The 24,647-nt window shown below is 39.4% G+C and overlaps 1 protein-coding gene across 6 annotated transcripts in view; it reads left to right on the top strand.

Annotated features, from left to right (window-relative positions):
• The window catches only part of crtc3 (CREB regulated transcription coactivator 3), a 48,248-nt gene that overhangs the window by 12,582 nt on the left and 11,019 nt on the right, over window positions 1–24,647 (top strand). For 4 of the 6 annotated variants that reach the window (XM_056259017.1, XM_056259018.1, XM_056259016.1 and 1 more), the window contains 3 exons: window positions 8,172–8,233; window positions 13,676–13,738; window positions 14,374–14,477. In XM_056259017.1, coding sequence (XP_056114992.1) covers window positions 8,172–8,233; window positions 13,676–13,738; window positions 14,374–14,477 — 229 coding nt within the window. The remainder of the gene's footprint in view (window positions 1–8,171; window positions 8,234–13,675; window positions 13,739–14,373; window positions 14,478–24,647) is intronic. The other 2 variants (XM_056259019.1, XM_056259021.1) reach the window with 1 other exon arrangement.

The raw sequence follows: 24,647 nt of genomic DNA on the forward strand, positions 1-24,647 counted from the left end.
TAAAGGGATAGTTCACTTTGAAATTAATTTTTGATATGTTTCAGCTTACCTCAAGGGCATCCAAGATGTAGGTGTCTTTGTGTCCACAGTATTTTCAATTTTGATATTTTTAGGTCAAACCGTTCTTGTCTGTCAGTCATATAATGCAGGTCTATGGTCACCACCTCAAAGAGCATGCACAGAGAAGTCCAAATTAAACATGATTTAATGACTCGTAAATGTAAGTACACATTGATGGCCTAAGACACGAAACGAGCGGTTTGTGTGAGAAAACGAACAGTATTTATATCGTTTTTACCTCTTGTAAACACAGCCACATCCAAGTGATCTGAGGTCGCGAGCGCTTCGGTCTTTTCCGGAAAGCACCGGAAGTGAAACCTCGCGCGTGTACGTCACTCATACAATTGTTTTATTTTTTTATTTTTTTGTAATTGTTTTCTTTTACGACGGTTTAAACATCCCGGATAAGCGCAAATTAGTACCCTTTTAATTAGCCGTCTTACCTACAATCTCTGTTCTGTGTAAACAATGAGTGACGTACACGCGTGAGAGATCACTTCCAGTGCTTTCCGGCAGACAAGAACGGTTTGACCTAAAAATATCAAAATTGAAACTACTGCGGAAACAAAGACACCTACATCTTGGATGCCCTTGAGGTAAGCTAAAACATACCAAAAATTAATTTCAAAGTGAACTATGCCTTTAATCTGATGCAGCAAAGAGTCCAGACTGATTCAATTCCGCCTTGTTAGTGATGCATCACTGTTACTTTTTCTCATACTTAAAGTTAGGACTCATCCTCTACATTTGTGACTGATTTTACATTTACATTTTGGTAGCTGCTTTTTGCTTTTTTTCCAAAGCAACTTAAATTGCTTCATGAAGCTATACATTTAGTCAGTTCATGCATTCCCTAGCAATCAAACTCATGACCTTGGCATTGGTGTTGCCATGTTCTTTGAGCCCTCTATCAAAAACAATTTCAAGGGGAATTACATTTTTCAGAAACGCGAGTATATGCCCACTGCTGTGATTTGCAAACTAAATTGCACCATTTGTATGCTCGAGATGGCCAGTGCTTTAATAGAGCCATATATGTTTTACTCAGAGTCAGATCCCAAGGCAGAAGAAAATGAACCAACATGATTGCAACAGTCAGCCTGGTAATTGCTAAAATCTATTATCTGTATATAGTTCTAAAACTATTATTAACTACTTGTTGGACTGCTTTAATTAATTGATATTTAGAAAAACAGGCAGCATTTTGAGAATAGGTAAGAAAAGAGTATGTAGTGAAATGAGATGAACAAACAAAAATGAAAAGCATAGTTAAAAAGGAACTTCAGTCATGCATTTCTAATAGTTTGATATTTTGGATGCAGTTTTGGTATGCAGTACAGTTTGTCTACATCCAGGTACAGAACAACATCAGACGGTCGTACTCAACATCTTACTCTCACAGCAGTAACGCTCTTGTGATTGATGGAGAGACACGAGTAGTTAGGAACACACGTTAAGGGTGTGCAGCGAAAAATCATGACATCAGGAATGGGGCGATTTTAAATCCTGGTGTTTTAGATGTATTATGTGTGTCAATAACAAGGCCAACCATCATTCTATTGCTTTTTGTTTAAGCTTTTGCTTTAAACCGTGCGCTTTTTTTTGGCAGTGTTGGCATGTCCGCTTATTATAAGCATCCTTCAGATTTTTGAGATTTTTTTTTATAAATATGGGCAGTTGTGAGATATATATTTAGCATTATTTTAGGCTTATTTATGTGAGGCAGATCGCTTATTTTGGGCTTGTTTTGTTTAACCAAGTGTTTGCTTTTTCTAGAATGATCTGGCAACAATGTCTCTATGGACTCTAATGTACAGTATGTGGTGCCCAGACCACAGGGCCTGTGAAAGCAATTACGGTGCAGAGAATGGGAATGAGACGAGATGTATTTCCCGGTGATTTGCTTGCAGTGCTGATAGAAATGAGAGACATCTCTGATGCATGTTTAAATACGTCATTAACGTCTAGTCGTTCAATTTGATGTAACGTTAATTAACTTTACGTGGGTTGTGCCTCGGCACGGCTCAGTGTGGATGAACACAATGTTTTGAGGAGAATGTGCAGCTGTCAGTCACCGTGCCGGTGTGGATACTGGCATTCAGAATCACAGATTCTACTTTTTGGAAGTATGACCAACATAAGAATTTTCACTGGAAAATGTCATCTGAACAAGTAACATCCACTTTTGTTCTGACCAACTAAGGGGAAAAAAGCATTGCAGTAAATCGCGCTGATTAAATCTAACGATCGTTTATCATATCATGTCAAATTATACTTTGTTCTCAAATTGTTCATGTTAACAACGTCAGCATTGCATGACTACATGTAATGCCCTTCCGATATTATCCTTGTTTTCGCATGGGTCCGGTTGCAGCCTCTTTTTTTCTGTAGGCACTCCGAAGTCCGAATAAAGTCTTTTGCATTTTACAGCGGGTGAATCTCTAGTTGTCACTGGTGATTGTCGGTTGAACCTTTCTGGATCCGCCATCAAATTGATAAGTTTAATTATATCAAGTGCTGTGAGAAAAGGCTATAAATCCCCACCTCCAGCATCCTCACACGCAATAGCCTACTAGCCGAGACTCCTTCTTTATGTGTACAGATGTGACGTAATGACGCAAAGACATGCTTGAATCTCCCGCAGAAATCCACCAGTACCACTGGAATTAAAAACATTATTACAAGCTTACCGCTTTGAATCGAGCTAAGGCAAGCAGATAGTTTTGAACACTGGCTGGTTATGTATTTTCTCAAATATGTATTTTGGATAATTTTTAACCCAAAAAAAGCTACGGACTGCAGCTTTAAATGAAACAAATATAATTCTGAGATTAAAAACTTATTTTATTTCAGTTAGTTGCCAAGGCAGTATTTCTAATTTCCTTTTAAGTTGAATAACTAATTTGCTAAATCTAAAACTGAAACAAAAAAAATGAATTACAGAAAGCTAAATAGAAATGTTTTAAAGAAAACAGATACTAATAAAAATGACAAAAGCACAACAAAATTACTAAAACTGAAACTTAAATTAAAATGCAAACTGAAAATATATAACAAAACTAATTCAAAGTATTAACAATTACTATAGTAGCATATAATAAATAATACTAAAATAACACTGATGGTCCTGGAAACCACTTACAACACCCTGTCATTATGATGTCATGTTTTTCACGGCCATACGCCACTCACATTTTCTTTAAAAAGAAAAACGATTTTTAAATCTTCTTAAATTCAGAACTACACTCTGCATTTAATCGAAATAAACAGAGACTCTCTAAACAAACATTCACCCACAAGGCTTTTCTGTTAATGTCTAAAGCATTTCATTTTCATGCCACTCTAATTCTGCTTAGTGAGAGAAAATGAGGGAGGATTCAAAGCCCAAATTTGCTTTCACTTAGATTTTTTTCACTTCAGTGCCAGATGTCCCTCACAGTGTTGGCTTGTTTTGCTCCCATCGATTCAACCACGTCTGCCAAGATTAGACTCTCTCACAGGCTCGCCAGCCAACCTAACGCTGTCCAACTTCCTCCTAACCCATGTAGTTGCCTTCAAGCCGCATATATCATGCCAGATGCCTTGATTTGGCTTTGTCTGTATTTCTGGAATCATGTCCTATTGGAGGGCGAGCGGTGTGGGTCGAGTGTGAAATGTCAGAGAGAAAGGTTAGCTCACCCACGCCATCCTGGAGCTTCTGAGACGAAGGTGCTGTCACAGCCACCCTGTCTCTCCACACCGCTTCAGCAGCCATGGGCTAATTAGATCTTAGGAAGGATCCCTCGTAAATCCAAGCCGCCTGGCTTATGTCATCATCGCTCTCCCCAGGCCGAGCATCGACAACAGTATTTACACAGTCACGCCAGGGATTTCATACAAATGATATGGGGTATAACATTACAGTCTTAACTATGAAGTGGTCTAAAATGGTTTTACTGTGGCCTGGCTTTGCCTGCTCATTGGTTGGTTGTGCTGTGTTGTGTCATGGTTTGGGTCACGGGGCAGGCTGGTGGTTGAAGAGTTGGCATGAAGAGCTCAGTCTCTCATTACTGCAACATAACTGATGGCTGTGTTTTCCAGGCCGGTGCAGATGTTGAACAGAAAAAGACTCTGTCCTGCTTTCTGTCTTGTAAATCCACCCCTCCTCCCATTTGGATGTGAGAGTTTTGGCACAGATGGACATGACGAGGCAGCATTGTCAACATCGGTCTGAGTCGAAGTAACAGTGTTTACTCAAGGAGTTCTTCAGCTGGGCTATTTTCTCTCCCATAATTCCTGTTACTTTTGTTTTAGTCTTGAGTTGGTTCGGGCAGAAAATGTAAGTTTTAAAGGGGTCATATCATGAGAAATCAAATGAGAAAAGTTTATTGTAATATGAAAATGTAATGTAAGGGGCCGTTCACGCAGAATGTGTTTTTCCATTCCACTGTGCTACTTTTCTATTGTTTTTCAATGCAAAAATACGCCCTAGACCAGGGGTCGGCAACCCAACATGTTGAAAGAGCCATATTGGACCCCCCCCCCCCCCCCCAAAAAAAATCTGTCTGGAGCCGCAAAAAATTAAAAGCTTTACATAAGCCTTATAATGAAGGCAACACATGCTGTAAGTGTTATATTAGCTTTATTAGTATCAAAATGATAAGTAGGCTACAAATTAGAGCTTAGATCGGCCCGGCCCGGCACATTAAACGTAATTATGAGCCCGAGCCCGATTTTAACCCGACCATTTTTTAATGTGTGGGTCGTTATAACTGACGTTCTCAACTTTCTTTCTCCCGCCCGCAACATTTATGTTTTATCCCGCTCCCGCCTGCAAAAAGACTTTTTTCTGTACCTCCAAATACTTTCAAGTTAGCCTACGTGTCACCACCATACATCCTCCTGATAAATTATTTGTTATTAAAGCACAAACCACTGTTAATTTAACATAAAAGCAAGCAGTTTACTGCGTGCATGGTTTGGCATGACTGAATGCGCGCAAAGTGCGCTCTCTGAATAATTGCTAAAAAGCTGACAGTTCATCGCGATCTCACACATCTCTGTTCTTATCAATGAAGCTGACTGCACAATGAATCTTTCATAATATCCACACTTTGTTCGTTATAATTAAAGGATTTGCCAGCATACAGAATTCAGCTCTGAACAGAAAAGTCAGTTTGAGCGTGAGGGGAGTCTATCTTAAATGCTTCTGATTGGCCATTGCGTTCAAGAAATCAACACATATGTCTGTGATTTGCTACATCGCTCAATGCTGCAAACATGTTATGAATAGAAATTCTGTCCTGTAAATCGTTTCTATTTTGTTTTAGTAGAGTGAGTGCATTACCGCACGCGCCCGCGCTCGGCCATCAAATCTAGTCCCACGCCGCACTCTATTGCGTTGGGAGTGCTCAGCTATCTTTCTCTTTTTCCCCTTGGGATCCATGGCCCATGACACACCCGCCGGTTTGTTTGTTTGTCAGCCACCGGTCTGGCATCACGCCGATCTGACAGACACGTGTGTCACAGTCTATGACGTAAATTCTTCGTTGACAGAAATGTTGAAATTAAATATTTATTATACACATTTTTACAACATTGAAAAACTTTAAGAATGTTTGTCATGTTTTTCCTCCTACAGAAATTATATTAAAACAAAAAATATTTTTCCATTTTTTTTTTTTTTTTTTTTAAAGCTCCAGGGAGCCACTAGGGCGGCGCTTACGAGCCGCATTCGGCTCTAGAGCCGCGGGTTGCCGACCTATGCCCTAGACAGACGTCTTTAACCATTGTGCTCGCTTCTCGCGTCTTTTGCAGTGTCTTTCACATAACACTGCCTTCTAAAAACGCAGCACTCAAGTTAAAATAAGTTCAACCTTTAAAAACGCGTTTCTAGACCTTGTGCTTTTTTCGTTCCACTGACCTGCCGTCTCGCGATTTTAACAGCAAAAACGCATTCTGTGTGAACCGGCCCTAACTTTTAGAACTCAACACTTCTTCAGTCTGCAGAGCATCTATTGAATCAAAGCTGCAAAAAACAGCTTAACATCAAGTGACATCATCCTACCTGGTTTTCAGAGACATTGCCCACAGTGAGGCAACAAGGAGAAAGTCTGATAGATTCTAGTGTTGTCAAAAATATCGTTAAATGTATCGATACTGAAATATCTGAAACAGTTCCGATACTCCTCTTCTGCGGTATTGATACACCAATTAAGTCTGATTTTACCTTATTCCCGCAGGTTTCTCACTCACACCAAAAGCGTTTGCACCACTGATCTATATCAGTGTCGCGTAGCCGCACACATAAAGCCGCCTCTCCAACAACTCATGAGTAATCTGTATTTATTTTTTTACAATGCAGACTATCCAGTGTTATTTCACATTTGATTATTTCATTTCTGTTGTATTTCTTACCTGAATACTACTGTTAGAACCACCTGAAAACTTAAAAAAATATATATTTTTATTTTATTTATTTATTTATTTGATCAGGGACAATGCACAACAAAAACATTAGTCTAAAGAAGAAGAGATGTCATGTACCAGGTTATAGCAAAAAATGCTAATTTCCACCCGCTGTCCCTGGACAGGTTGATGTTATACTTAGAATGTAAGCCATGCAAAGCCAAGTTTATTTGTCTCTTTATTCTATTGTATTTATTTGTCCTATCATTTGCTATTAGTTCTTATTTTATTACTGACAGTTTATTTTAGTTCAAAGTTTCAAATAAAACCTCCCTGTGCTGTGTGTAAGCTATTGCAAATTACCCAAATTATTAGAATGAGATGTTGTTTCCCCTTGGTTTTGAAAATAGTATAGAAAATTGATATGTTTCAAGGTATCATATCGAAGTTAGAAATTCCAGTATCATGACAACACTAATAGATCTTGTGACATGTTATAGATCTTATAGATCTCTCTTTTTTTTTGACCTTGTAATATTTAATCAAAATGTCATAGCTCAATCTTTAAGTCAAAACGACAGACTTCTTTCTGTTGACGTATGCCGGACTTCTCCAGTCATTTAGTCCGATTAAACCCTGCTCCTTCACAATCGACTGCAAATTCATTTTTTTCAACCGATTAACAGAACCAGAGCCATAGCGATCTCTCTATGGCTCTGAACAGAACCAAGTACCTGCTCTGCATTTTTTTCAATACTCCGTTAAACTCTGATGTACATCATAATATGGATGGTCTGTCTACTTCTGTTTCATCGCAACTTTAAACAGCAGAAACTTTAAATGGATAGTTGATCCAAAAATGAAATTTTGTCGTCATTTACTCCTCATGTTGTTCCAAACTTGTATGACTTTCTTTTTTCTGCAAAACACAAAAGAAGATATTTCGAAAAATCTTTCAATTGCTTTGGTTTGGATGAGAACCAAATTTTAATTTTGGGATGAACTATCCTTTCAAATCTTTGGCAAACTTTGTTGTATTCATTGCTGTGTGTAGTGTATGAGAGGGTTTTTTAAGCCAGTTGACATGCCACTGAAAATCTTACACATTTGTTGATCTTGAACAGCCATTTTGGTGCCTTGCAAACTTGTCAAAATAAATGTTAAGTTCTGTGAAGTATTTCTCTGATTTCAATTCAATTCAATTCAATTCAAATTTATTTGTATAGCGCTTTTCACAATACATATTGTTTCAAAACAGCTTTACAGAAAGTGCATTTCAGAAATGTACATAGAAGAATATAGTTAGTTAATCATCATGTATTAATTTAGGGCATAACATATCGCCGGCGTTGAGTCGTCTCTTCACAGGCTGATTTGTTAAAATATATTGTTTTCTCGCTAGATTGTTTTCTAACAAAGAATTTGAGTTACATTTATACGTGTGTAATCTATAGCTTGTTGCATATTTTCATTTTGTGAAGAAGCAACACTGTAAGAAAAAAAAGTTTCAAAAGTAAACATCCTTAATTGGGAATTGTTTTTAAATATTTCTTTCAAATATAAAAATACAGTACATTGCTAAAAATTATGTCAATTTAAACTAAGACAGAGAGTGGAAAATAGTCACGAGAAATTAGATTTATGCCTTTTATATAGGGTTTGAAGCACATGTGATTTTGACATTTGCCTGTGAAAACTTTGGAGGCTTTCCTTGACTGAACTACGCTGAGAGTTCTCCATATGGAACGATGTACCTTTCTCCTCCCCCTGACAACAGCTGGAGAAGGTGAGTCCTCATTTATTTACATTACATTTATGCATATGGCAGATGTTTTTACCCTAAGCGACTTACATTGCATTCAAGGTACATTTAAAAAAAAAAGAGAATATATCAGTTCTTGCTTTCCCTGGGAATCGAACCCTGGACTTTGCCGTTTCTAGCTACAGGAGCTACGACGGTTGAACTACAGGAAAGACACCTCCCCTTCAAACTATAAGGACCGATATAGTCCTACACACCCATCCATGCCAACAAATATGTGTCCGGTCATGCGTGACGTACACTGTTACATTATACGTCATGTAGAATTTGATCATATCTTCTGTTAGTTGTAGGGCAGAGTGCAAAGATGATGTTATCTTGAAATTATGCCATATTAGTGACATCAAGTGGTGTTGCAAGAGAGATCATGTCACATTTGAGGGAGTGTTAATGCATGTTTTTACATTTGCATAGGCTATACCTACAGATGCCTGAAAAGAAAACAGTAACGATGACATGTATGTTTTTTCAGCATGTGGAAAATCCGCATCCGCAGCAATGACAGATAACACCAGTAAAAGGTTAGATAAAAACAAAACAGAGGTGTTCAAAGAGAACTACGCACATCATTGTGTCGTTCTCGACTCTCTGGGTGATTAGAAATCCGTTTTCTGAGAACAAATGCTCACGTTTGCTCTGCACAAATGTCACTCTTCTGGGTTCAGCCCCAGTGAGGTGTAACCATTGGACGGTTTTCCTCATTTGTTTACCGAGGAGTGAATTGCAGCCAGTAATAAAAGGCTTAAGGAAGCTTCTCCTCATCATAGTCGTGTTTTGAATGCAGGCTTGGCCGACGGCCAGCGTACCTTCTTACCAGCAAGCTGCCTCGTCCTCCGTGTTGACTCTGCGACTTGTAAAACTTTCAGAGTCCACGCCCTGTGGCATTGTTTACACCTGAAAACTGGTTGGCCTGATCAGCTTTAGCACGGCCTTCTGTTCCCACTGTGGCGAAACACTGCTGTGACAGCCATATGCCGTAGAGTGGCTCACATGCAATACTAGATGCAGGGCTTTATATTATTGCTTTTAGTTGGAAATGTGAAATATGACAGTTCAAACACTGACCGAATTGCATCGTATATGTTGTTGTTGTGCAAAGCAGCACAGATGGGGGTAGCAGAAGATGAACCCTCATGCGGAGTTTAGCTGAATATATGATCTTAGGCAAACTTTAGAGCTTCATTATAAATGCATAAACCGTGAGCGCTTCACTCCACTTCAAGGGATGTCTCAGAGGCATCCCATGAATTATGAAACATAGGATTCAGAGGATCAAGCGCAGTTAGATCTTCTTATTCTACAATGTATATTTCAGAAATTTGTACTATGCCTTTTTATTTTAATTATATCCAGTTTTCTTCTCGTCTTCAGGAGTGTTGTCTTTGTGTCCTCGTGAAGGCTGAATACTAACCACAGCATTTCTCTCTGATTCTAACAGTCTTTTTTTTTTTTTTTTTTTCTCAAGGATGAATGTTCAGCTATTCTTTAAATCTTTTCTCAGTGTAAACAGCACTAACTAAACCTGCCAGATCTTTTGCTAGCTACCCCTCAGAGCCGCCCTCCCCCAGAACAGATCGTGAGCTCAGCGTGTTTGTACGCCCCCCTCCCTTTTTACTCTGGACCAGATTAGCATTTGCTAAAAACCGTAGTACATGTTTTGGTTTGGTTTTTGTTTTTATTCCGCTTTGCCCGTTTGACCTTGCTTAGATATATGTGATTGAATAGTGAGTGTTCTGCTGTCTCTTTTTTTATGTTGGGATCTTGCGCTGTAATATCTCCTCACGTGATTAAAAGAAGGACCGAACAGATGTTTTCTGTCTGTGCGGACATTAGAGGTTAAGCTAGGTTTAGGACGAGTCAGAGAGCGATTGCAAATGTTTTTTGGCATTTTTAACAATGTTTTGTTTGTGATGTCTGCAGTTTTTTTTTGGTCTTGACAGTGTGACACGTCACAGAAAATCTGCAGATTTACTAGTGTTTGGTTTGCGTAGTTGTAAAAGGGACGTTTGCTTGGATATTTGTGGTTCTTTAACTCATGTAAAGAGAAGGGAAGGGAGGAGTTCTGCTTAGTCGAGGCCAGTTGGCAACAAATCGGTGATTATGGTTATAGAGCAATGTTCGTGAAAGTTCAGTGGGAATTTCCATGTGAAGGGTACAAAATAGGGCCTGAAATGATTGACCTCCCTGTTAGGCGATGTGTTTTACCTTAAAAAAATATCCTCATGAGGTCAAACTAATTATATGAGCATTATTTTCTGAGCTTTGCAAAATGTCAACCTAATCAAATAGACAAAAAGCCTGGGTAATGGTTGCTAATTTTATCTAAATTAAACTATAACTCAGTAGTAGAAAGCAAATTTGGGATCAAATGTTTTTTTTCACAAGCTCACCCAAAAATGACATTTATATCATTATTTACTCACCCCCCATGTCATTTCAAACCCATAAAACTTTAGCTAATCTTTGAAACTCAAATGAAGATATTTTCGAACGACGGCCAGTCTCTCCATTGAAACTCTAACTACAAATTAGTTAATAAAGGCGTCGTAAAACAATTCCATATTTTTAAAATGCCAATAGTTTCTCAATTTAGTTTATTTACTTGACTTTTACTTATTTACTTTCTGCTTAATGCTTGTTTTGTCTTATTTGAAATCATTTTACGTTATCTTGAGGCCCCCTTGTGGGCCCCAGCCCCCTGGTTACATTTAATACTCAGTAAATGAGCATTGGGTGCTAGTATGAGTAGTCTGTAGGGGATTGGTCATGGTTCTCTATTGGTTTAGGAGTCCAGTGGGCAGGTGTTTGGCCAGCAGAGGATGATGGTCCTGATTTACTGGGAGGCCCATCCTAACGTATGCCCTCGAGGAACTGTTTACAGTTCTCTCAACACATCTGTGATGCATTACCTAATGCAGCACACACTGGTTAAGGGTTAATGAGCTGAAAAAGGCGTCACCCTCAGCTCATTAACCCTTCCTTTCCCTTCACCACACAACTTGGTCCAACCAGTGCAGATTTCTGTCGCTTATTCACACAATAACCTGATGTATGGGTGGCGGATGTGTTTTGTGGTCAGTTCACAGGCCTTCTCAGTTCTATCACCAGAAAAGGAAATGTTAGAGGACTGAGGTAGTATGTTGCCAATAAAAAGATGTTGTTGGCATTGAAATGGTAGAGAGAAAGAGAGCCCAATTCTGTAAGATTAATGATTTTTATCGTCCATTCCTAACACATTTTTCGTTTGGTTATTTTTTGACACAACATATTCTCAGGTCTAGATAAACATTGTGTGACCCTTCCTGAACTAACGTTAATGTTGTGTACAGTCTGAATCTCTGTTTTAGTGTGCCCCAGAGCTCAGTTGCATCCGTAGGGACGACAGCGCTACTATGATACTTTCAGGCTCAGTTCTCCCTGGGGTACAGCTGTCCCTCTGGTGTCTGGGTAAACGCGGGCTGGTTCTGAATCCTAGGCAACATCCATATGTTTCCCTGTGGAGTTCAGCTGGACTGGGTCAGGAACTCGGGTCAGCGCTGTTCTCTTAGTCCCACGCTCTCCCATCCTGGATCTGAGCCTCTACTCTTCCCAGACAAGACTTCCTTTGGGAGGTTTTCTAGAAAGGCATTCGACTCAAGTGTGATCCAACAGCAATGGGCTTTCATTGAAAAAAATCTCTCCGTTTTTGGTGGTCTGCCTGATGCCAGTTTGAAAACATCTGCTTTTCACGTCGTTTGTGATCAAGGGTCAAATAACAAGCTGTTTACAAAGCCGTTACTCCGTTAAGACTTCCTGGTGCATTTCTATTTATGCCATATACTGCTGCCTTTAAACTCTTCTATTTTAAGTCTTAAAATTCACAGATATTTCCAGCATGGGTGGTCGATGGGCACTGACTTTAGTGCTTCATATCTGGCATGTGCAGCTAAGCCCTAATGCACTTCAAAGCAAGGGGAACAGACCTGCTTTACAGAATCATTAGAAAGAAGGCCACTTTCTGTTGTCACAAGGAGTATCTTTTTTCCCTTGAGCATTACATCACCCTAGTGTGGTCTGGCATACTGTAGCATCTCCTTAGCTGCAGAGCGGGCTGCAGGAAATCTGTTTATTATTTCTCTTTATTGTCTTAGTGATAGGAATATGTTAACCCTGTTAGTGGGAACCACAGGCTACATCTGCTGGACTTCTTACGCATCTACACGGGCGAACGTGGATCATTATACATTCATGTCTTGCACTCGCCGTGAGTAATGGCACCGCTGAGTTATGATATCAATGGCTGCTTTGATAAGCAGTTACAGTTATAAAGAAATCAATATTTTGCTTTAATATACACTACCGTTCAAATGTTCACCAAACCTGCATTTGTTTGACCAAAAAAAAGAATAATAATATTGTGAAATATTATTAAATAATAATTCAAAAATAATTGTTTTCTATTTGAAAATAATTTTAAAATGTAATTTATTTCCTCATTACTCCAGTCTTCAGTGTCACATAATCCTTCAGAAATCATTCAGCAGATTTGCTGCTCAAGAAGAATCTTATTATTATTTTTGATTTTGATGTTAATATTTAATGCTTAATATTTTTGTGGAAACAGTTTTTTTTTAGTTTATTTTAATTCATTTAAAGTTCAAAAGAAGAACATTTATTTGAAATCTAATTATTATTATTATATTTTTTTTACATTGTCATTTTTGATCCGTTTAAAATCTGAATAAACGTATTATTTATTTATTTAAAAAAGTAATCTTACAGATCCAAAACATTTGAACGATAGTGCATTTAACAGTACAGTATGTATGTTCCCTGGAAATCGAACCCATGACCTTGCCGTTGCTAGCACCATGCTCTACCATTTGAGCTACAGGACTAGACTAGAGTCCTGAAAGAAACCTTTTCTCCGTCCTCGTCACAAACCACAATCTTTAAGGTCACAGAGCCTTTGCTTTTTGTCCCTGAATTGCATGGCTGTCACAAAGATTAAGGTTTTTATATGTGTTGATTGCGTTTGTGGCCAGTAAGATGTATTTGTTTATTTGGTTTAGTCTGTATCCTGATTTCCCGGTGTGGTTACTCTACTGCAGTGTTGCCTTCGTGTTTCTTTCATTAACCATTAAAGATATTATAGCACTTTTGTTTGCTCTCAGACGTAGCAGATCCAATCTAATTGAAGCAGTAAATCAGTGCTGCACACAGCATTAGACTAACCTGGGGGAATAGGCTCTGATTTCTACCACTCTCTTTATGTTTTCCTGAAGGTGTCACAGAGAAATTTTCACCCTGTTCGCTCTCTTCTTCTCTTTGTCTCTTGCTTGCTCATCCTGCTGTACTAACCCCTGAGCCAGGGCTACAGGTTCAGTACAGTAGTGAGTAACACGTGACTGTTTCCATTTTCTAAAGGGAGCAACTGCCATGGACTGAAGAGAAACGACCTGGATTTAGATTAATATCACAGCTTAACAGGTGACCTTTGACTTTCAAATTCCTCTCACAGATCTCCTCTGGACCTGTCTTATTTTTTATTTTTTTCTCATTATCATCTCCTGCAGATCTCCTTCTCGGCTCATTCTCCTTCTTGTGTTTTAGATCTTATCAAATCTGATTCTTTATCAAGTCTTCATACAAACAGAATAATTTCAAGCAAATCACAGATGCCGTTTCTCTACTTGGCCGACTATTCTCTGTACACTAATATTTCACGGTACCAAACTAATCCAAACCAGGGATCATTATTTCTACTAATCTGTTTTTTTTTCTTTCCCCATCACCACACTCATTATTGTGATGTAGAGTGACTGCACCCTTGAACTATTGCTCTACAAAAAAAACAGCACTAAAACAGGTGTTTTCTTTTTCAATGTCACCTGAGAATGGTTTAATGATCAGACCTGATAAAGGATGTAAAGCAGAGAGAGGCTCTGGAGGACAGTGAAGTGCTCTTGAGAGTGCCGTCATGTATAGTTGCTTAATAAAGGCAGTGAGCGAGGGCAAAGGGTCATGTGGCCATGGCTTGGCTCAGCAATTTTTTTCTTTTTTTTCAATGATGGCTCACTGACCGAGCTGTTTTGTTTTTCCTCCATCCTTCCCTTCTCCCACAGAACAAACTCTGACTCAGCTCTGCACACCAGCGCCATGAGCCCAAACCCACAGGATCCTTTTGGCATGAACCAGCAGATGGGCAGAGGACCTCCTCAGCGGAACGGTGAGCTCGGCTTCCTCCCTCTAGGCCTGTTTACATACTAATTTTGAGCCAATTTAATACCAACACAACCATATTCTAATCATTGTTATTGTGTAGCATAACAGTGTTGCACAGGGGTCAAATGGATTGCACAATGTCAGGCATGGATGATAAATCAATGATTTATAGCAGACCCAAATCAAACCGTGGCACCCGTGGTGCAGCGTGTTTGCATGACACAGCTGGGGCTCACTGTCATGATGTTTATCTAGTTGTCTTGGTTACAAACGCAGGCATTTCAGATGGTATGCTGAAAATGGTTGACAATTAGCCCGGCCGGCCCAGTGTGCTGTTAAAGGATGTTCCCTCTACCATTATTTTTCTGTGATTTCTAGAGCTCTCGTAAACAAATGAATGTACATCCCCATGAGCTTTACAGATAGTCTGGCTCATCCTCCCCTAAAAAGACAGATAGCCAGAGTTCACATACACGTGCTGCAGTGAAGATGTTTGTAAGACTATAGGATTATGTCATAGGGCGGGATGATCTGTTTCATCATTGTATCAGTTGAAGTCTGCCAAAGACATTTGTGGCTGTGCCAATACAATAATACGATAAATCTTTTTTTCATGATATTGCATCAGCACTTCACTTTTATTGAATCATGTATTCATTGAATCAAAAGTACAGTAAATATTTATAATGTAATAAAAAATCCTATTTCAAATACTTTCTACCCATCAAGCAATCCTGATTTTTTTTTATCATATTTTAATATATTAAAATAGAAAACAGTTGTTTTGCATTGTAATAGTATTTCACTTTTTTTTCCTGGAATTTTTTTTCTTCTTTCAAAGACATTTAATGATCCTTTCTTTTATCTCCATACTAAAATGTCAGTTGACCAGACAGTGATTCATCTTTTCTGTCATTGGTGTCCGGGACAGCCTGAGCCCAGAGACTGTAGTGTACACCGTGTTTATAAATGCTTAGCTTAAAGGTGTGCTAAAAATGAATAGTGCTCATAAATAGCAGTTGAGAATAGTATTCTCACTTGAAATGAAGTTGAGGCTTGAACCATGAAACAGTGTTTGATACTTCGCCACTAGGTTTAAGTACCATTTTAATTTGAGCAAATCCGATTCTTATTGATTCGTTTTGATTCCAATATGGTTAAAAAAGAAATATTTAGTGGCGACGCAAAATAGAACTCAATTTAGCACTTGCGCCCTGTTTTCTATAGGCTTCTGAAAAAAGAAAAATCAGAAGCCTATAGAAAACAGGGCGCAAGTGCTAAATTGAGTTCTATTTTGCGTCGTCTTGCGCTTAAAGGTATTGTAGGTAGGAATTTTATAAAAAACTTTTTTCCAAATTTGTTTAAACTTTCTGTATATATCAATGCATAATTAAAATGTAAGTACTCTGATAAAAAGAGTATACAAATCGAGTGACTCTAGACCGTTTAATCTGCACTAAACACAGCTCATTATTTCCACCCGGGACGAAACAAAGGATTGGCTTAGGCGACTGTCACTCTCTCGCAACCATGGCAACCACCCTTTTGCCACACAGGACCTGCCCACTTGCGCGTACCCGTTTGATTTGAGGAATTCAAGAGGCACGGAACCTAGGAATAGCAAAACAATGGCAGAGAAAGACCAATCAAAATTCACATATGCAGTTCGCGAAGGCAAACCAGGCAAAAAAGGAAGACAGTAACGTTACTAGAAAAGGCAATGAACAAAAAGTCTTTGGATAAACAACGAAATAAAACGCGTGTCAATATCGGCGTGGCTTTCCAGCGATGGCGAGAACTGAGAGACCTCAAGGGGCTGAAAAGTGACGCCTTGTGACGACCTCCTCTGCTTCGCCCTCGACCCCGGATCTGTCCTCGAGCTGACGATGCGGTACTTGTCTCTGGAGTGTAGTCCTCATCAGAGTCAACAATGCTTTCATCATGGAAACTCTTACATGCAGAACACCATATATGTTATGAATGTTACACGAAATTCATCTTCATCACAGTGTAAATGATGGCAATGGAAAAACGTGTATAATATATATTTTAAACTTTACCAATAGTACTGAGTACTAAAATACATCTTATTTGTTTATCTTCATAATGATAAAGTTAGATTTTTTTATTACATGTGATTCTGACATGATGTCACTACATGCACTGCGCTCCTTCCTCTCCGCTCGTCTCAGGTAAATAATGCGTCTTCAGCTCAGCAGCGGTCGGAGTCGCGCGTTCATGTGTTTTTGGGGCGTGGCTTTGGAAGGAGCCCAGAAGGGAGGGGGTGGAGTGAATGGAAATAATGAGCTGTCTTTAAAACAGTCGTGAGAGGTCTACAGACACTCGATTTTTATACTTTCTTTTTCAGAGTACTTACATTTTAATTATGCATTGATATATACAGAAAGTTTAAACAAATTTGGAAAAAAGTTTTTTATAAAATTCCTACCTACAATACCTTTAAATGGTTTAAAATCACTTTAAAATGGGCACACAGGAATTGATCGGAATCCAATTTTTAACAAGTATCTGATTCTAGAAATGGAATCAATTTTCAATTCACAACCCTAGTCAATACTTAAAGGGATAGTTCACCCCAAAATTCTGTCATTAATTACCCACCCTCATGCCTTTCCAAACCCTTTCGCTCATCTTCGTAACACAAATGAAGATAATTTTGATGAAATCTGAGAGCTTTCTGTCCCTCTGTTGACAGCTACGCAACTGACACTTTGACGCTTCAAAGAAGTTAATAAAGAGATCGTAAAACTAATCCATATGAGCAGTTTAGTCCAAATTTTCTGAAGAGACAGGATCGCTTTATATGATGAACAGATTGAATTTAGGCTTTTATTCACATATAAACATTGATCATTGAACATAATCAGAAGCTCAACCGTACCTGCTAGACGTGTGAGAACAAACCTCTTCCAGAAGCTCAAACCTTTCTGCATAACACGAGAATGAACCTCATTGGTTCTTGCTGAAGCTCAAACGCGCGTAACACGAGAATGAACCTCAAACGTGCATAACACGAGAATGAACCTCATTGGTTCTAGCTGAAGCTCAAACGTGCGTAACACGAGAATGAACCTCAAACGTGCGTAACACGAGAATGAACCTCATTGGTTCTTGCTGAAGCTCAAACGCGCGTAACACGAGAATGAACCTCAAACGTGCGTAACACGAGAATGAACCTCATTGGTTCTTGCTGAAGCTCAAACGTGCGTAACACGAGAATGAACCTCAAACGTGCATAACACGAGAATGAACCTCATTGGTTCTAGCTGAAGCTCAAACGTGCGTAACACGAGAATGAACCTCAAACGTGCGTAACACGAGAATGAACCTCATTGGTTCTTGCTGAAGCTCAAACATGCGTAACACGAGAATGAACCTCATTGGTTCTTGCTGAAGCTCAAACGTGCGTAACACGAGAATGAACCTCATTGGTTCTTGCTGAAGCTCAAACGTGCGTAACACGAGAATGAACCTCAAACGTGCGTAGCACGAGAATGAACCTCATTGGTTCTTGCTGAAGCTCAAACGTGCGTAACACGAGAATGAACCTCATTGGTTCTTGCTGAAGCTCAAACGTGCGTAACACGAGAATGAACCTCAAACGTGTGTAGCACGAGAATGAACCTCATTGGTTCTTGCTGAAGCTCAAACGTGCGTAACACGAGAATGAACCTCAAACGTGCGTAACACGAGAATGAACCTCAAACGTGCGTAACACGAGAATGAACCTCATTGGTTCTTGCTGAAGCTCAAACGTGCGTAACACGAGAATGAACCTCATTGGTTCTTGCTGAAGCTCAAACGTGCGTAACACGAGAATGAACCTCAAACGTGCGTAACACGAGAATGAACCTCATTGGTTCTTGCTGAAGCTCAAACGTGCGTAACACGAGAATGAACCTCAAACGTGCGTAGCACGAGAATGAACCTCATTGGTTCTTGCTGAAGCTCAAACGTGCGTAACACGAGAATGAACCTCAAACGTGCGTAACACGAGAATGAACCTCAAACGTGCGTAACACGAGAATGAACCTCAAACGTGCGTAACACGAGAATGAACCTCATTGGTTCTTGCTGAAGCTCAAACGTGCGTAGCACGAGAATGAACCTCAAACGTGCGTAACACGAGAATGAACCTCATTGGTTCTTGCTGAAGCTCAAACGTGCGTAACACGAGAATGAACCTCATTGGTTCTTGCTGAAGCTCAAACGTGCGTAACACGAGAATGAACCTCAAACGTGCGTAACACGAGAATGAACCTCATTGGTTCTTGCTGAAGCTCAAACGTGCGTAGCACGAGATTGAACCTCATTGGTTCTTGCTGAAGCTCAAACGTGCGTAACACGAGAATGAACCTCAAACGTGCGTAACACGAGAATGAACCTCAAACGTGCGTAACACGAGAATGAACCTCATTGGTTCTTGCTGAAGCTCAAACGTGCGTAGCACGAGAATGAACCTCAAACGTGCGTAACACGAGAATGAACCTCATTGGTTCTTGCTGTAGCTCAAACGTGCGTAACACGAGAATGAACCTCAAACGTGCGTAACACGAGAATGAACCTCATTGGTTCTTGCTGAAGCTCAAACGTGCGTAACACGAGAATGAACCTCATTGGTTCTTGCTGAAGCTCAAACGTGCGTAGCACGAGAATGAACCTCAAACGTGCGTAACACGAGAATGAACCTCATTGGTTCTTGCTGAAGCTCAAACGTGCGTAACACGAGAATGAACCTCATTGGTTCTTGCTGAAGCTCAAACGTGCGTAACACGAGAATGAACCTCAAACGTGCGTAACACGAGAATGAACCTCATTGGTTCTTGCTGAAGCTCAAACGTGCGTAACACGAGAATGAACCTCATTGGTTCTTGCTGAAGCTCAAACGTGCGTAACACGAGAATGAACCTCATTGGTTCTTGCTGAAGCTCAAACGTGCGTAACACGAGAATGAACCTCAAACGTGCGTAGCACGAGAATGAACCTCATTGGTTCTTGCTGAAGCTCAAACGTGCGTAACACGAGAATGAACCTCATTGGTTCTTGCTGAAGCTCAAACGTGCGTAACACGAGAATGAACCTCAAACGTGCGTAGCACGAGAATGAACCTCATTGGTTCTTGCTGAGGCTCAAACGTGCGTAACACGAGAATGAACCTCATTGGTTCTTGCTGAAGCTCAAACGTGCGTAACACGAGAATGAACCTCATTGGTTCTTGCTGAAGCTCAAACGTGCGTAACACGAGAATGAACCTCAAACGTGCGTAGCACGAGAATGAACCTCATTGGTTCTTGCTGAAGCTCAAACGTGCGTAACACGAGAATGAACCTCAAACGTGCGTAACACGAGAATGAACCTCAAACGTGCGTAACACGAGAATGAACCTCAAACGTGCGTAACACGAGAATGAACCTCATTGGTTCTTGCTGAAGCTCAAACGTGCGTAACACGAGAATGAACCTCATTGGTTCTTGCTGAAGCTCAAACGTGCGTAACACGAGAATGAACCTCAAACGTGCGTAACACGAGAATGAACCTCATTGGTTCTTGCTGAAGCTCAAACGTGCGTAACACGAGAATGAACCTCAAACGTGCGTAACACGAGAATGAACCTCAAACGTGCGTAACACGAGAATGAACCTCAAACGTGCGTAACACGAGAATGAACCTCATTGGTTCTTGCTGAAGCTCAAACGTGCGTAACACGAGAATGAACCTCATTGGTTCTTGCTGAAGCTCAAACGTGCGTAACACGAGAATGAACCTCAAACGTGCGTAACACGAGAATGAACCTCATTGGTTCTTGCTGAAGCTCAAACGTGCGTAACACGAGAATGAACCTCAAACGTGCGTAGCACGAGAATGAACCTCATTGGTTCTTGCTGAAGCTCAAACGTGCGTAACACGAGAATGAACCTCAAACGTGCGTAACACGAGAATGAACCTCAAACGTGCGTAACACGAGAATGAACCTCATTGGTTCTTGCTGAAGCTCAAACGTGCGTAACACGAGAATGAACCTCAAACGTGCGTAACACGAGAATGAACCTCATTGGTTCTTGCTGAAGCTCAAACGTGCGTAACACGAGAATGAACCTCAAACGTGCGTAACACGAGAATGAACCTCAAACGTGCGTAACACGAGAATGAACCTCATTGGTTCTTGCTGAAGCTCAAACGTGCGTAGCACGAGAATGAACCTCATTGGTTCTTGCTGAAGCTCAAACGTGCGTAACACGAGAATGAACCTCAAACGTGCGTAACACGAGAATGAACCTCAAACGTGCGTAACACGAGAATGAACCTCATTGGTTCTTGCTGAAGCTCAAACGTGCGTAACACGAGAATGAACCTCATTGGTTCTTGCTGAAGCTCAAACGTGCGTAACACGAGAATGAACCTCATTGGTTCTTGCTGAAGCTCAAACGTGCGTAACACGAGAATGAACCTCAAACGTGCGTAGCACGAGAATGAACCTCATTGGTTCTCACACGTCAAGCGAACATGCTTGAGTTCCATTTACCACAACTGATGTGAAAGTTGATGAATGTTTATAAGTGAATAAAAGCCTAAATTCAATCTGTTCATCATATGAAGTGATCGTGTCTCTTCAGAATTCACAATTCATATGGATTAGTTTTACGATCTCTTTATGAACTTTTTAAAGCGTCATTGTCATTTGCGTAATGTCAATGGAGGGACAGAAATCTCTCAGATTTCATTATTTTTCGGTGAACTAACCCTTTAAAGTAACAAGTGATTTGTCTTGCCTAATGTATTTACATTTTCTTTGCAAATTTGCTTAAAAAAACCTAGAAAGAACTGGAGAATGAGTCTATTATTTGCTGTGGTAATCAGCATTGTCACAAAAAAATGTAACATTGAATCTGTGACATCCCTGTTCTGTCTTACTCTCTATTGCGTTCTTTCTGTTTATCACTTGCTCTTTTATGAATTGATTTGCACGCATATAGGCTTGAGTTTGCAGCACATCTGCACTGCGTATCCAAGATAAAAACATCTTTGTGTATCAGACTTATAGTCAATAGGTTTAAAAAAGATAATGAGTGAAGATGTGGAGCAAACCGAGATATGGAGCACTATAACTCAGAAGGCTGTCTCTGGCCCAGGGCAGTTGTTTTCACAGAGACACTTCCGTTCAATCTGAGACGAAACTGCTTCATTTAAGGACATGGCAGACAGCATCTGCGAGCTCATCTGAGCTATGTAGACAGCTGACAGTGTGTGGAGGTGTGCAGTGAGGCTCGCGTAATATGAACAAGTACAAACCAGCCTCTCACATGGGACAAAAATTTGTCTCGCTTCCGCTATCACAGTAGTCTCATTCCAAACCTGCCAGCCAACTTAACTGTGTGATGCAACTGTGCTATTCATGTCTGGAGCTCCCAAAAGCATCAAGACCGTGTGCCACATTCAACCGCTTGAGTCTTACCCTACTGGGATTTATGATTTGGCACCGGCTTTAATAAGAACTACTGTTTTTAATGCTCGAATTTTGCTTTTGGATCATTCTTGATAAACGTAATTGTAAATAATTTACTTCACATTAACTTGAACTATGCGTTTTTTAGGTACTTTACACTTCAAGATAAAAGTGATGAAACTCTGGACTCAAGCCAGTGTTTTTCTGTTCTAGTCGTCTTTTTCTGTCAGTTATGGCATTGAATGAGACTCTCAGTGAGGGGGAAACGAGGTGTTGACATACTTTTTGTTTGATTCATTGTGCGTCGCAGTTGGGCGTCTGAGACCGGCAGCTTTGCTGAAGTGCCGGAGCTGGTTGATCTGGCTTCGGGCCCACACTGCATCTGTGCTGGGCCAGCATCAGCAGAGGAAGTAGAAAGGAGGTTTGTTTTCCACAGGATCTCTGTGGTGTATGGAAAACAATGCCTCTCCATTGATTCACTTTGCACTTGTGGTCACAGATTTCTCCCGTTATACATTTTTTTGTTACCCTCTTTCTCTTTCCCTTTCATGGGGTTCCATGGTTCCTTAAAGAGACAGTGCACTCTAAGAAGCTGTTTTCAACTTCTCCTTCTGGAATTTGTGCCCTGAATTTTCAATGGGTGGAGTGAGTGTGCACTGAGTGACTCATTTCAATTAATCAAATGTTTGTGTATTTAGCAGTCTGATCTGAACTGTGCAGCCTATATATATATATATATATATATGTATGTATGTATATGTATATATATACACTACTGTTCAAAAGTTTGTGGTCAGTATGATTAAAAAGATAATAATAATTAATACATTAGAATAATATTTGAAATTTCAAATAAATGCTGTTCTTTTTTACTTTGAGTCCTGGAAAAAAACAAAAAACTATATTTTTTTAACAAAAAAATATTAAGCAACTGTACAACTGTTTTCAACATTGATAATAAATGTGATGAGCAGCAAATCAGCATATTAGAATGATTTCTGAAGGATCGTGTGACACTGACTGGAGTAATGATGCTGAAAATTCAGTTTTGTATCACAGGAATAAATGACACTAAAATATATTAAAACAGTTCTTTAAAATTGTAATTATATAGTTATAAAGTAATATTTTTTTGATAAAATACAGTAAATGCAGCCTTGGTGAACATAAGAGACTTAGTTCAAAAACATTAAAGGAGTGGTTGATTATGACTTCACTTTTCTAACTTTAGTTATGTTGCTGTTTGAGCATAAACAAAGTTACAACGCTCAAAGTTCAAAGCAAAGGGAGATATTTTATTTTACAGAAATCGCTTTTTAAGGACCACAACAAACGGCTGGTAGGGACTACATTGAGCTTCTTCACGGGGTAGTGATATCACTAACCCTAAAATGTACATAAACCTTACCCCCGGAACAAGATTTATAGATTATCATGACAGAATATGCTTATCAATGACTAGAAGAAAGCTAATTCCACATCAGCTACATAAATTCATCAACTAACCATTCAGAGATGTCCTGTTGCATTCTACGTTGTCACTTCTTCTTGAGTCTCTCCATCTTTCTGACTCGGTTTGAACATAAAAGGCTAAAAGTTTTTTGAAATTTTCAGTGCGTGTGTGAGGTAATCGGAGCTGCTGACACACAAGCTCCGCCCTCTGTGCCAGCAGCTCATTTGCATTTAAAGGGACAGACACAAAACGGTGCGTTTTTGCTCACCCTCAAAAAGTGACAAATTTAACATGCTAAAAAAATATCTGTGGGGTATTTTGAGCTAAAACTTCACATACACACTCTGGGGACATCAGAGATTTATTTTACATCTTGTGAAAAGGGCATTATAGGACCCCTTTTAAAACATTTTACTGACTCCAAACTTTTGAACTGTAGTGTATGTAATGCTGTTTCTTCTAGACTCCAGGCAGCAGAGGAGAGTGAAGGTTCTGTGTGCAATAATTAATTACTTCGAATTCTCAAGGCGTGATTCATTTGAGACGTGGAGTTTGGAAACCTGATTCATTTCATCTGGTTTACATAAAAGCTTTCGGTCAAAGTGTTAATCATTTATGTCATTAGTGATGCTTGCTAATATATTCTTACGTCACCAGTGATTCAGTTAGTTATATTAATCTTTTTTAGCATAATCCAAACAGAGAAACAAAATAAGATGCATAGGAAGAAACAGGGAAAACATAGAACATCCATCATCTTTGTGTTCTTTTATTTTGCACAAATCTTTTTAAACGAACTTGTGACTTGACTTTTCCCATTTCAAATGTGATAAGACTTTACAGTTTTATTTATGTCCCCATCTTTTATATTATTTTAGTCACTGTCACTATGGTTACAGTTTATATATCCTGTTATATAATCAAGAAGCTGCTGTGTTTACAGGATATTTCGACACTCAAATTCAGATTCTTCCTAAATTATTCTCAAAACTGGCCTTGGTTAAAAAACTAATAAACTAAAGTCTATCAAGAGTTATGTTCTCCAAACATTGGAAGTACTTTTCAGCTAGAAAAACAAGGAGGAGAATTTTCATAATATAAAATTTGAATGAGCACAAATTGAAATGTCTATGTATTGTTTAATGGCCTAGTGACATTTTTATTCTGGGAAGGGTTGCTGACTGTAATGCTGTAGTAGTGTGTGTATATATATATATATATATATATATATATATATATATATAAAACCTGATTCA

This window comes from Rhinichthys klamathensis, unplaced genomic scaffold (genome assembly GCF_029890125.1).
Source record: "Rhinichthys klamathensis goyatoka isolate OS25496 unplaced genomic scaffold, OSU_Roscu_1.1 h1tg000161l_1, whole genome shotgun sequence".
Taxonomy (NCBI): Eukaryota; Metazoa; Chordata; class Actinopteri; order Cypriniformes; family Leuciscidae; genus Rhinichthys; species Rhinichthys klamathensis.